At 41.1% G+C, this 13,398-nt stretch overlaps 1 protein-coding gene across 5 annotated transcripts in view; it reads left to right on the plus strand.

Annotated features, from left to right (window-relative positions):
- LIMA1 (LIM domain and actin binding 1) overlaps positions 1 to 13,398 on the plus strand; it is a 106,776-nt gene that overhangs the window by 76,215 nt on the left and 17,163 nt on the right. For all 5 annotated transcript variants that reach the window (XM_003252161.4, XM_003252162.3, XM_030816585.1 and 2 more), the window contains 4 exons: positions 2,033 to 2,117; positions 3,416 to 3,564; positions 7,198 to 7,305; positions 12,198 to 12,255. In XM_003252161.4, the coding sequence (XP_003252209.2) occupies positions 2,033 to 2,117; positions 3,416 to 3,564; positions 7,198 to 7,305; positions 12,198 to 12,255 (400 nt within the window). The remainder of the gene's footprint in view (positions 1 to 2,032; positions 2,118 to 3,415; positions 3,565 to 7,197; positions 7,306 to 12,197; positions 12,256 to 13,398) is intronic.

Genomic DNA, 13,398 nt, shown 5'->3' on the forward strand with positions numbered 1-13,398 from the left:
AAGTGCTAGGATTACAAGCTTGAGTCACTATGCCTGGCATTGGGAGATATATTAAATGTATATTGAATTTGAAAGAAACTATTCTTACTGGTGTGGTATAAACAGACCAATCCTTGGCTCTGATTTCTGATGTGGTATGTTTTCTGTCTCCAAGGAGGGGGTATAAAAAATATGTAAAAGTGATAGTTCACTTTCTTTTTTTCTTTTTTTTTGAGACAGGGTCTCACTCTCTTGCTCAGGCTGGAGTGCAGTGGAACAATCTCTGCTCCCTGCAACCTCTGCCCCCCTGGTTCAAGCAATCCTCCCACCTCAGCCTCCCAAGTAGCTGGGACCGCAGGTGCATGTCACCACACCTGGCTAAATTTTTGTATTTTTAGTAGAGACAGGGTCTCACCATGTTGCCCAGGATGGTCTCAAATTCCTGAGCTCAAGCAATCTGCCCGCCTTGGCCTCCCAAAATGCTGGTTTACAGGCGTGAGCCACCATGCCCAGCCTCACTTTCTCAAACTTTACAGTAAAGTTGATTAGTCCATTGAACTTAAAGATTTAGTAACTATTTACTAATGTTAAACTCAAAAGGGTGCTAAGTGTTTTATTCTTATCTCCTGTCATACTGGATTTCAGATATCTTTTTTAACCTCAAGTTATCTGGAAATAAAATGAGATTTGAATGATAGGATCTGATGTAAGGCTGTCATTATAAGCTAAATAAACATGACATACTCCCTGTGTACTACGTCTGGGAATGTTCTTTGACACTACAGTCTTAAAAATTATAGTTTGTAACTTTCATTAAAGATCTACCCTAGATATGAGAGAGATAAATGTAGTAATTTAATGGAATCACAAAACATTTTATTAAACAAAATCTTGGCCAGGCGCAATGGCTCAAGCTTGTAATCACAGCACTTTGGGAGGCCGAGGTGGGCAGATCACCTGAGGTCAGGAGTTCGAGACCAGCCTGGCCAACATGGTGAAACCCTGTCTCTACTAAAAATATAAAAATTAGCCGAGCGTGGTGGCAGGCGCCTGTAATCCCAGCTACTCAGGCCGAGGCAGGAGAATCGCTTGAACCTGGGAGATGGAGGCTGCAGTGAGCCAAGATCACATCACTATACTCCAGCCTGGGTGATGGAGTGAGACTCTGTCTCAAAAAAAAAAAAAAAAAAAATCTGTGTCATCCACTTTTCTGTAAGTCCTGGAAATATATGGACAAAAAGGCATGGTCTCTGCCCGCAGTGAGCTTACAGTGCAGTAGAGGGACAGTCACCCAACAGTTTGACCAGGTACCTTGAGAACAGAGGAAAGATTACCTAAATTTATGTTGGCAAGGTACTCAGACTTCATAGTGCTTGCACCGAGTCTTTGAAGGAACAGGCATTTGTAGGGCAACAGAAGGATAAAGGAGGCTGGCTCGGTAGGGACCAGATCTAGAACAGGACTTCTGTGACTTACTAAGCACTTTGGGTTTAATTTCAGGAGTGAGTAGGGATTCTGAAAGAATTTTGAAAAGGAGGGTAAAATAGATTTATATTTTTGGATAATTACTTTGTATTATTGGGGATAACGGCGGCATCATAGAGACTGGATTGGAAGATAATGAAGATCCAGTTAAAGAGGTGTAATGCAGTAGTCCAGGGGAAAGATGATAAAGACATGAACTAAGGCAGCAATAGCAGAAATAACGTGAGATGGAGAAAGGAAACAGCATATTCTGCATCGGCACTTGGCAGTTTGGAAGGACATGTAATTGCCGTCTGGTATGTGAGGACTCCCCTCCAATGTGTTACAAAGCTTGCTGGTTAGGAAGCCATCTTTAGCAGAGAATATTACCTCTATAGGGTTACTTATTTTTCCCTGGGCACCTGTGAATATGTAGTGCTTGATATTTGTAATTTTTAAAAAAATTCTATGGAATATAAGATATAAAATCAAATCTGGATTTTATTTATAAAGAAGGTTTGCCAGTTGAACCTTGCGTCAAGATTTCCCATCGTTTCTGCAAAACTTATCGTTGGGTTTCGTTTTCCAGATTCTCCGGGCCCAAAGCCGAAGTGCAAGTGGAAGGAAGCTCTCTGAAAACAGCTATTCTCTAGATGACCTGGAAATAGGCCCAGGTAAGCAGAGAGTTCCATGTGGATGAGGTCCTTTAGGAAGTACTCACTAGTAGTAACATCTTTTGGACTCGAAGCCAATGCTTTTAAAGGAAGAGTGGCACAAATTAAAAGGAAGTCTGCCTATTAGATGCATGCCATTCTCAAATCTCATTGCTCTCGATAAATAGCCTTTTTTTTTTTTTTTTTTTTTTGAGCTGGAAGGTGACGTGCTCCCAAAGTGCTGGGATTACAGGCCTGAGCCGTCATGCCTGGCCACTTTTTTTTATATTTTTAATCCACCCTTGTTAGTGGTAACCTATGGTAACCAAAGGGTACTTTGAGGAACTATAAGTAAAGTGCTACGATCAGTTTTGGCTCCAGTCATCTGGGGTTTGAGGGCTTCAGTAGATGGGCTGTGTACCCTATCAGGTTTGGTTACCCTGTATTACTAGTGATAACATAACACTTTGAGAGTGGAATTATGTTTTAAAGGGGACATATACAGGCACCTCACAAAAGAAAAAATTAGTAAAAACAGGAAAAGCATCAGCTACCTAGTCATCAAATAAATGCAAATTAAAAAGCATTGAGATCTCTTCTTTTTTCATGTTAAATTAGCCAGAATTTTAAAATACGGGCCCAGGCATGATGGCTCAGACCTGTAATCTCAGCACTTAGGGAGGCTGAGACAGGAGGACCACTTAAATCCAGGAGTTTGAGACAAGCCTGGGCAACATAGACCTATCTCTACAGAAAAAAAAAAAAAAAAAGCCCAGCATGCTGGTGCATCCTTGAAGTCACTACTACTTTGGGAAACTGAGGTGGATGGATCATTTGAGCCCAAGACTTCAAAGCTGCAGTGAGCTATGATCGTGCCACTGCCCCGAACTCTAGCCTGGGTGACAGAGTGAGACCCTGTCTCAAAAAAATAAATAAAATATGCAATGCTCAATTATGGTAAGGTTCTTTTAATGCTAAGAAAGTGAGTGAATATTACTTTATAAATGGCAGTTATATTCCTGATTTTCTTCTTCGTGCTTTTAATAGAAGATATTGGCCCTTGGATAACAATAACCCAAAATTTAGAATTTTGAAATTATTTGAATCACTTTTATCTTCTCATAAAACATGTTAGCCAGTCACAGTGGTTTACACCTGTAATTCCAGTGCTTTGGGAGGCTGAGGCGCGAGGATATCTTGAGCTCAGGAGTTCAAGGCTGCAGTGAGCTATGATCGTGTGCCACTGCACTTCAGCCTGGGTGATAGAGTGAGACCCCATCTCAGAAATAAAATAAAACATGTTATTTGGATGCTTCCAGGTCAATTGTCATCTTCTACATTTGACTCGGAGAAAAATGAGAGTAGGCGAAATCTGGAACTTCCACGCCTCTCAGAAACCTCTATAAAGGATCGAATGGCTAAGTACCAGGCAGCTGTGTCCAAACAAAGCAGCTCAACCAGCTATACAGTACGTGTTCTGCATCATTCATTCATTCATTCATTCCATCTTCCAGCAGATGGTCACTGAGTACTGGAATTAGGAAATGTCACCAGACCCTTACATCTGAGCCCTGGTCCCCCAGCTGTTCTCTTTTCACATGAACCCTACCCTCGCTGGATTTGCAGTTCTTACCATGGTCTAATCCTGACTTTGCTTTCTTAGTCCTGGTTCCCAACCCACTCACTTTTTTTGTGATGTTACCAGTGAGTATCATTGAGAGTTTCCCTGGTTCTTCTACTTAATCTTTGTGTTGTTGTTAAAGAAGTAGTATTTTATGAGTTTTAATATAACTCTTATTTTATCTTGGTTGTTGAGGGAAGAAGGAAGAAGACTGGAGAGCTTATTTTGGCTTTGAGGGAAGAAAGAAGAAGACTGGAGAGAAATATCAGCTGTGTTCATTAATGAGGGTTTTTTTGTGATTTTTTACTGAGATATAACTCACATAATATAAAATCACCATTTTAAAGTATACGATTTTGTGATATTTAGCATATTCACAAGGTTGTTTAATTCCAGAACCTTTCCATCACCCTGAAAAGAAACTTCATACCTGTGTAGTCACTCCCAACTCCCTCTGCTCTCATCCCCTGGCTACCACTTATCTACTTCCTGTCTTTATGTATCTGCCTATTTTGGAAATTTCATGTGAAGGAGTCATACAGTAGATCATCTATTTAATCTTTAATCCTTACGATGTACTGTTTTCCTAAAGAAGTAGAATAGTAGATAAGAAAAAGGGAGAAATCACAAGAAGGTGACGTGCCCAGTAAGCATGAAAATTTTGATATTCGGCTGGGTGTGGTGGCTCACGCCTGTAATCCCAGCACTTTGGGAGGCCGAGGTGGGCAGATTGCCTGAGGTCAGGAGTTCGAGACCAGCTTGGCTAACATGGTGAAACCCCATCTGTACTAAAAATACAAAAATTAGCCAGCATGGTGGCAGGCGCCTGTAATCCCAGCTACTTGGGAGGCTGAGGCAGGAGAATCGCTGGAACCCAGGAGGCAGAGGTTGCAGTGAGCCAAGATCAGGCCACTACAGCCTGGGCGACAGAGCAAGACTCCATCTTCAGATTAAAAAAAAAAAAAAAATTTGATATTCAAAATACAATGGAGGGTCCTTCCCCTTTATGTTGTCCTGTGCTTAACGGGTAAGCTGACACTACGGAACTGCTTAATTGAAGTTACCTTATAGCCAGGCGCAGGAGCTCACACTGTAATCCCAACACTTTGGGAGCCTGAGGCGGGTGGATCACTTGAAGTCAGGAGTTCAGAACCAGCCTGGCCAACATGGTGAAATCCTGTCTCTACTAAAAATACAAAAAAAAATTTAGCCAGGTGTAGTGGCCCACACCTGTAATCCCAGCTACTAGGGAGGCTGAGGCAGGAGAATCACTTGAACCTGGGAGATGGAGGTTACAGTGAGCTGAGATCACACCACTGCACTCCAGCCTGGATGACAGGGTGAGACTCCATCTCAAAAAAAAAAAAAAGTTCCCTTTCAAATGCCATTTATTTACATATATATGTATACACACACATAGATACAAATGTACACACACATATTTTTGTATCCTTCAAGCATTTGTTCTAAGTTTTCAAATTACAAACGATTAATCTCTTGATGTCCTAATTGTCTAACAAAATAAAAAAGAATAGTATTGAATTTTGTTTGTTCTTAGGCAGATTGAAATTGGTGCATATTGGAAACCATGAGTATTCTGGGAGTTAAGCCTTCTCTTCCCCACATTATTAAGTATACATTCTCTAATAGTATTTGGTGGACTAATTCTCTGGGCAATGAATAATTTCATCTTGGTTTTTTAACTGTAATTTTAACAACTTTATGTTTTAAGAAGAGATGATGTGTGTAAATCAATTAGCAAAGTGGAGTATCACAGGCTGATTATGCACCGTGAATGTGAAAAGCGAGCAAATTTAGACTTCCCTTAGAAGGCAGGTCAGGAGATACAGCAAATTGGGATCTGTGAAGCTGAACTTCCTCTTGTTACCAGATTTTACTGCTTCTCAGTGCCCTCCTGCTGTAAACATTCCCACCAGGTGACTCCCTATGTGGGGAAACCTGTTGAGTAACTTTTTTTTTTTTTTAACTCCTAACCATTTCTGCATTATAGTTCTCCTGCTCTGGAGATTTTGAGTTGAAAGTCTTCGGGAATTCTTGTAAAAAGTACATTTTGTCTCATCCCCAAAGAATTTCCCAGGCCCCTTACAGAATATGGTTGTAACAAGGCACATACATACTCTCTGGCAGCAGTTCTGGAGGTGGGGCTTCGAGATGGGGTCAAGAATGAGTGGTTGGGCTATATAATGTTCCGCAGTGCTAGCTGCCAGCTCCTCCTCATAGATGCACCTCCAGAGCTGTGGGCCGTAATCTAGAATACCATCCCTAGGTGACTAAGTCGTACTCACATTCCTTTCATTGACCTGGTGGCCATAAATTGTTTCTTCCCATGCCTAAAGATTCACAGAGAACAGAAAAGTACTAGATTACTACATTACTAGCAGACTAATAATAGGAAATGTCTATAGTCATCAACCTCTATGTTTATTTCATTTTATTTTATTATTTTGAGATGGAGTTTCACTCTTGTTCCCCAGGCTGGAGTGCAGTGGCGTGATCTCGGCTCACTGCAACCTCTGCCTCCCGGATTCAAGTGATTCTCCTGCCTCAGCCTCCCAAGTAACTGGGATTACAAACGTGCGCCACCACACCTGTCTAATTTTTTGTATTTTTAGTAGAGACGGGATTTCACCATGTTCACCAGGCTGGTCTTGAATTCCTGACCTCAGGTGACCCACCCACCTCGGCCTCCCAAAGTGCTGGGATTACAGGCATGAGCCACCACACCCAGGTTCTATGTTGATTTTAGATGTAACGGATGAGTTAATTGTAATATTCGCCCTAGCGTCCTTTGCAAGGAAAAAAATGCAATTATGCTTATTCCTTATGACAATAAAATGCATGTTCTTTTATGCTGAGGCTCTGTTATGAGAAGTAAAATAAATTATGTCTTTAGTACAATATATGAATTGTATATGGAAAAACATGTTTTTGAAAGTCCCACCAAAAAGGTTGCTTTATGGTATCATTAAATATAATTTCAGTTTTTATACGTATACATCATCCCTGTCTCTCTTTCCAGGCTGGGCATTTATATATGTATGGTCAGTATATTTTCTATTATTGGCACTTGGCATCTCCTTTCCCCTGCTCCAGAATGGTCTTTTCTGATAAAACTCACAAGCTTTGCATTACCACAAGCTCTGCTGCTAGAAGAGTGAATCACAAGAATGTCGTATGCTCGGGGTGTTCTGTGTGCCTGTGTTGATGTGTCTGTATTCTAATGAGCAATCCAGTTTTACACTAGCATACAGATATTTAACTCTGAGGTATGTGTCCACAAAGCTGCTTTTGTCATTTCACCAGTCAATGGGTTTTGCTTGTGAGAGTTAGGGGGTTGATTTGACCCGAGGCTTCTTAGAAGAATTTTTTAACATTCCAAGTTTATCTAATAGATGTACTATGAAGAGAATAGAATGATGGGACTTTAAAAAATTTTTTACAGTTATTTTTATTTTGTAGAATGAGTTGAAAGCCAGTGGTGGCGAAATCAAAATTCATAAAATGGAGCAAAAGGAGAATGTGCCTCCAGGTCCTGAGGTCTGCATCACCCATCAGGAAGGAGAAAAGGTAGGTTGGAAAGTCTGATGTCCAGTTGCCAAGGAAGCATGTGTTCTAAATTAGATGCTTGAAATTAGAAACAACTCTAACTCTAGGCTGTAGAGTGTCTGGGAATTTGGTAACAGCTGCCAGGACAGATTGCCATTTTTGCAGGTCACATAATTTCAGTTGAGTAGCTCTGCAACTTATAGCTGACCAAATAATGAGCCTCCACTGGAAAATTATTTTGCTCAGCAGATGCTCAGAAGGCAAAGAGCTGAAGTGATTTTTTAAAATCTATTTGGAGGCTGGGCACAGTGGCTCACGCCTGTAATCTCAGCACTTTGGGAGAGTGAGGCAGGTGGATCACCTGAGGTCAGGAGTTTGAGACCAGCCTAGCCCACAGGGTGAAACCCCATCTCTACTAAAAATATAGAAATTAGCTGGGTGTGGGGGTGCACGCCTGTAATCCCAGCTACTCGGGAGGCTGTGGCCAGAGAATCGCTTGAACCCAGGAGGTGGAGGTTGCAGTGAGCTGAGTGCACTGCACTCCAGCCTGGGCGACAGAGCAAGACTCTGTCTCAAAAATAAATAAATAAAAATCTATTCGGGCCCAGTGTGGTGGCTCACGCCTGTAATCCCAGCACTTCGGGAGGCCAAGGCAGGCAGATCACCTGAGGTCGAAAGTTCGAGACAAGCCTGACCAACATGGAGAAACCCCATCTCTACTAAAAATACAAAAAATTAGCCGGGCATGGTGGTGCATGCCTGTAATCCCAGATACTCGGGAGGCTGAGACAGTTGAATCGCTTGAACCCAGGAGGCGGAGGTTGCAGTGGGCCGAGGTCACACCACTGCACTCCAGCCTAAGCAACAAGAGTGGAACTCCATCTCAAAAAAAAAAAAATCTATTTGGGAGAGCATAGATTCAGGGCAACTTGATTCCATGCTGCTGGGAAGAATAATTTACAAAAATAAACTAAAAATATATTTGATTAGAGATTATCTTCAGATACTCATATATTCTTAATTTAAGTATACATTTAACACATTTTTGTGCAAGAAAATCTTACTCTTTCACTCATATTATTTTGAAAGGCAGTCGCTATACTAGGTAAGCATAGGAAATAAAAAGCTTAAAAACTTATTGACAAACCATTCCATGTGGTCTTTATGTGCAAGGAAACAGAGTAGAAGAGAGATTAATAAGAGGTCAGCTATCATAAAAATGTATGATAGGTGCTGTGAGGCTGTGAGAGGGGTATACAGGACCACAGAAGCTCAGAGTAAAGACATTTAACCTGACTTCCTCAAGAAGGTGATGTCTGAGCTGAGTCTTGAAGAATGTGTGGAAGTAGGCCAAGTGAATGAGGGGAAGGTTGAGTTAGAAATAGAAGGGTATTCCAGGCAGATACAACAGAGATTTGGAAACCAGAGATGATGGCTTACTGAAGAATTACAGGGATTGTTTGTTTGTTTGGAGATGGAGTCTCGCTCTGTCACCCAGGCTGGAGTGCAGTGGCGTGATCTCGGCTCACTACAACCTCCATCTCCCAGGTTCAAGCAATTCTCCTGCCTCAGCCTCCCGAGTAACTGGGATTCCGGGTACATGCCACCATACCTGGCTAAGTTTTTGTATTTTTAGTAGAGATGGGGTTTCGCCATGTTGGCCAGGCTGGTCTTGAACTCCTGACCTCATGTGATCCACCTGCCTTGGCCTCCCAAAGTGAGGGATTACAGCTGTGAGCCACCATGCTTGGCCAGAATTACAGGTTTGCTGACTTGGCTGGAGCATGAGGTGTACACATAGGCAGCAGTGAGAGACAGGTGGAAGGAGAGGGCTAGGGTAAGGCCTGGAAAATCTTTATGTCACCCTTAAGGGTTTGGATGTAGTGCAGCAGGGGAAAGCCACTGAAATATTTTAAGCAAATCATATTTGTGTGTTATGTATTAATCTTTAGATGAATGGCTTAATTGAAATAAGTAACAATATTTATGTCAGGGGAATTATTATGTTCTCTACCATTGCCCATTGCCCAATTCTTTTAGTCTTTCAGTCAATATGATAATTGAATGTTAAATGAGATGAGGAGAAAGGGTTTTCAAATCTATTACAGTGATTTAATCTTAGGAGAAAAGCCATTGCTTCTGTTACACGTATTGACACCCTTCACGCCATTCTTCCAAAAGACATGGAGATCATTAAATGGATTAAGAGCAACAGTTCTCAAGCTTAGTTGGAATTTGTATTTTTTTAAATTTTTTTAGAGACGAGGTCTTGCTCTGTTACCCAGGCTAGAGTGCAGTAGTGTGATCATAGCTCACTGTAGCCTCCAACTCTTGGGCTCAAGTGATCTTCCTGCCTCAGCCTCCCAAGTGGCTGGGACTACAGGTGTGTGCCACCACATCTGGCTAATTTATTTTTATCTTTATTTTTTATAGAGACAGGGTCTCGCTGTAATTCTCAGAATGGTCTCAAACTTCTGGCTTCAAGCGATCCCCTCAGCCTCAGCCTCCCAAAGTGCTGGAAGTACAGGTGTGAATCACTGCACCCTGTCTCAAACTTATTTGACTACAACAGACTTTACAAAGTAGGATGGTATATTGTCAGAATACTAACAGGAACTCATGAGATATACTACACTCTTGGATCAAAGCAGACCCACAGAAAAATGGTCTCAGATTGATGGCTACAAAATTTGATTCAAAGACAAGAACAGAAAAAAATATTAGAATAGTTTATTTTGTGAAAACATCACAAATGTATGTTGGAATAACAAGACAAAATACTTGGCAGTCACGTGTTGCATGGTCATATAATCCCCCATAAATTGCAAACATCCTTGCAACAGTGGACTGAGCCATTAGCCCATGAGGCACATGCCATGTATTAAGTGAGTTGTCTTGTTAAACTGTCTTGTTTTCTCATCTTTTAAATGGGAGATTATTTCTTAAGAATAACTGACTAAATATTTTTGAAGTTTTTCTTATATACTGTAAAAAAAAATTTTTTTTAAGAGAAAAATATTCCCAGCATTGAAATATCCCCATCTTTATCCCAGGAGCGTAGTTTGGGAAACAGTCATTTGGGAAATAATGCTTGAATCATCCCTGTATCTAAATTCATGTTTCCTTCTTCATTGTCTTCGTGTTGATTTGAAGCTGGAACTCTGAACTGAACTGGAAGATTAGAACATTTTAATTATAGCCTAAAAGGACATTAGTGCGACTGTGAATCATGAAGTGGGTGGGGAAGAAAGGAGATAAAGACAATACATATTCTTCAAGCACATGCTGCAGGTTTACAAACCCTCAGCTGCGTTAAAATTCGCAATATTTTTCAGACCCTTCGCTATCCTTTTGGCTGTTTGCCTAGCTTTTGGTAACCAATACCTAAGTGTTATTTGAACTTCAGCTTGTTAAAAAAAAAAAAGGACATGTGCCTGGCGAGGTGGCTCACGCCTGTAATCCTAGCACTTTGGGAGGCCAAGGTGGGCAGATTACCTGAGGTCAGGAGTCTGAGACCATCTTGGCCAACATGGTGAAACCCTGCTCTTCTAAAAATACAAAAATTAGCTGGGTGTGGTGATGGGCACCTGTAATCCCAGCTACTCGGGAGGCTGAGGCAGGAGAATCACTTGAACCCAGGAGGCAGAGGTTGCAGTGAGCTGAGATCGCACCATTGGATTCCAGCCTTGCAACAGAGCAAGACTCCATTAAAAAAAAAAAAAAAACAAAGATTACCTCACAGGGTCAAGGTGCCCAAATTAAAGGTGAGAAAGAACATCCTGGGATGGAGGTACCTACTAATTCTCAAGAACTGAAGAGCTTCTTGTAGGCATGCACAACTTTCAGAAAATTTATTTCGTATCATTAGACAAAATAGTGCATTTGTAAGGCGATTAGTTGAATACCTGGCACGTAGTAAACACCCAGTAAATGCTGGCTGTAATTATACCGGTTTATTTTATGCCATGTCAGAATTCCTGTAATGAAGAGAGTAGTGGAAAAAATAACCACGCTGAAATTCAGGTGCCGTCAGCCAGCAACTTAATCTTCGTCGTAAATCTATTCAGTTTGTCAGACACCCTGATATAAACCCTCAGCATTGCCCATAAAATCCATGGCATCTGAATCAAAGGAAATTATGTGAAGAGTGCACATTGGGTCACCTGTTGACTCTTCATGATTTTGGATGTGGAGTAAGATACCAGGAAGGCATGGAGGCCAGTAGAAAGGAGGGAGAGCTCTAATAGAGAGTTCTTTTATTTAAATTTGATGGCTTTTGAGAAAACGATATATACACCTATACGTAAGATCTGCCATCTTTTTAAACATTGCCATTTTGAGACTGGGATTAAAAGGGAAACTGTCCTCGAAGATAATACTGAGGTTAGTTTTAGGTAAATTTGTTTTATAACTATCAAAAGGTCTTCTATATAGGCAAGCTCGTTTCAGCAGGTTGTAGTTGGTTGGGAAATAAGAATTAGGAAAATTTAAAAATGAGAATAGTTCCTATATTTAAATACTTTACCTTTCCTTGGAGTGGGTTATGGTTATATGGTGAGGAGCTTTGCTCTCCTTGATAGAGGGCTTTGTTTTGCTTTGTGTTTTGAGAGCACAAAAATATGGTTTAGAAGTTGTTTGATAAAGGGAGATGATGCACACTTTTGGCAGTTGAGTGCAGTCTGTTTCTGGGGTTGCTCTGTAATTGAGAGGCATGTTAATATCCTCATAAAAGACATTTTGCTGCCTCTTGTTCAAATGCTCAGCTGTTCTGGTGCCCGTTATTTCCCCCAGGCAGCCAGTGACTGACTGGAGTCAGCAGGTTTTTATGGCATTAACAGCAGTTTGCTCTTTTATTTTTAATATGACTCTTAATCCCCCTCAACCTTTTTTTTTTTGTGTGTGTGTGTGTGTAGATTTCTGCAAATGAGAATAGCCTGGCAGTCCGTTCCACCCCTGCTGAAGATGACTCCCGTAAGCATTCTTTCTTAGATCTGGAGGATGAGGTTCTTGTTTTCTATCTGTATTTGGTTCAGGGGTGTTCCCATTACTGTCAGTGCTGAGAAAATAACATACTAAATCTTCCACTTGCATTTAAGGGCTGATGCTTGAATATCCTTTACACACTTCATGGCTTAGGGAGAAGTTAAATTCAATTAAATATAGTTAACTTGGGACAAACTGAATACTTATAATGCTTTTCTCATTGAATTTATCCTACTTTTTGCACCAAACCCTTTCAGAGTTAAAGCTATATAAACTAATTTTGAAGTTTCATTTTAACAGAAGTTTGGCCAATACGGATTTTATTCATTTATAATGTTATTCATAAATACCTATTCTTTAGTGAATAAGGATTTGAATAATCTGTTAAAGATACATATTTTTTCCCTGTTTATCTAAATGTATATTATAGTCAGCCTCCTAGCCAGGTTCTAGGGATTTTCGTGCTGACAGTGAATTTTGTCACCTTTCATCTCCTATTTTGGAGTCATTTTGAGCCTCCCTTTTCCCAAAGACAAAAATGTTTTGTTTTTTACCTATGTCCAGTTTTGATTCTGATTTTCAGTATAACTTTTTATTTTCGTTTTTTAGAGACAGGGTCTTGTTCTGTTGCCCAGGCTGGAGTGCAGTGGTGTGATCATAACTCGCTGCAGCCTCAAACTCCTGGGCTCAAGCAGTCCTCCCACCTCAGCCTCCCAAATAGCTAGGACTACAGGCACACACCACCATACCCAGCTAACTTTTTTTGAGGGAGTCTCACTCTGTCACCCAGGTTGGAGTGCAGTGGCGCAATCTCGGCTCACTGTAACCTCCCGCTCCCAGGTTCAAGCGATTCTCCTGTCTCAGCTTCCTGAGTAGCTGGGATTACAGGCGCACACCACCATGCCTGGCTAATTTTTTTGTATTTTAGTAGAGACGGCGTTTCACCATGTAGCCCAGGCTGGTCTTGAACTCCTGAGCTCAGGCAATCCACCCACCTCGGCCTCACAAAGTGCTAGGATTACAGGCGTGAGCCACCGTGCCTGGCTGTACCCAGCTAATTTTTTAATATTTTTGTAGAGAAAAGGTCTCACTTTGTTGCCCAGGTTGGTCTCCAACTCCTGGTCTCAAGCA

This window comes from Nomascus leucogenys, chromosome 8 (assembly GCF_006542625.1).
Source record: "Nomascus leucogenys isolate Asia chromosome 8, Asia_NLE_v1, whole genome shotgun sequence".
In the NCBI taxonomy this organism is placed as follows: Eukaryota; Metazoa; Chordata; class Mammalia; order Primates; family Hylobatidae; genus Nomascus; species Nomascus leucogenys.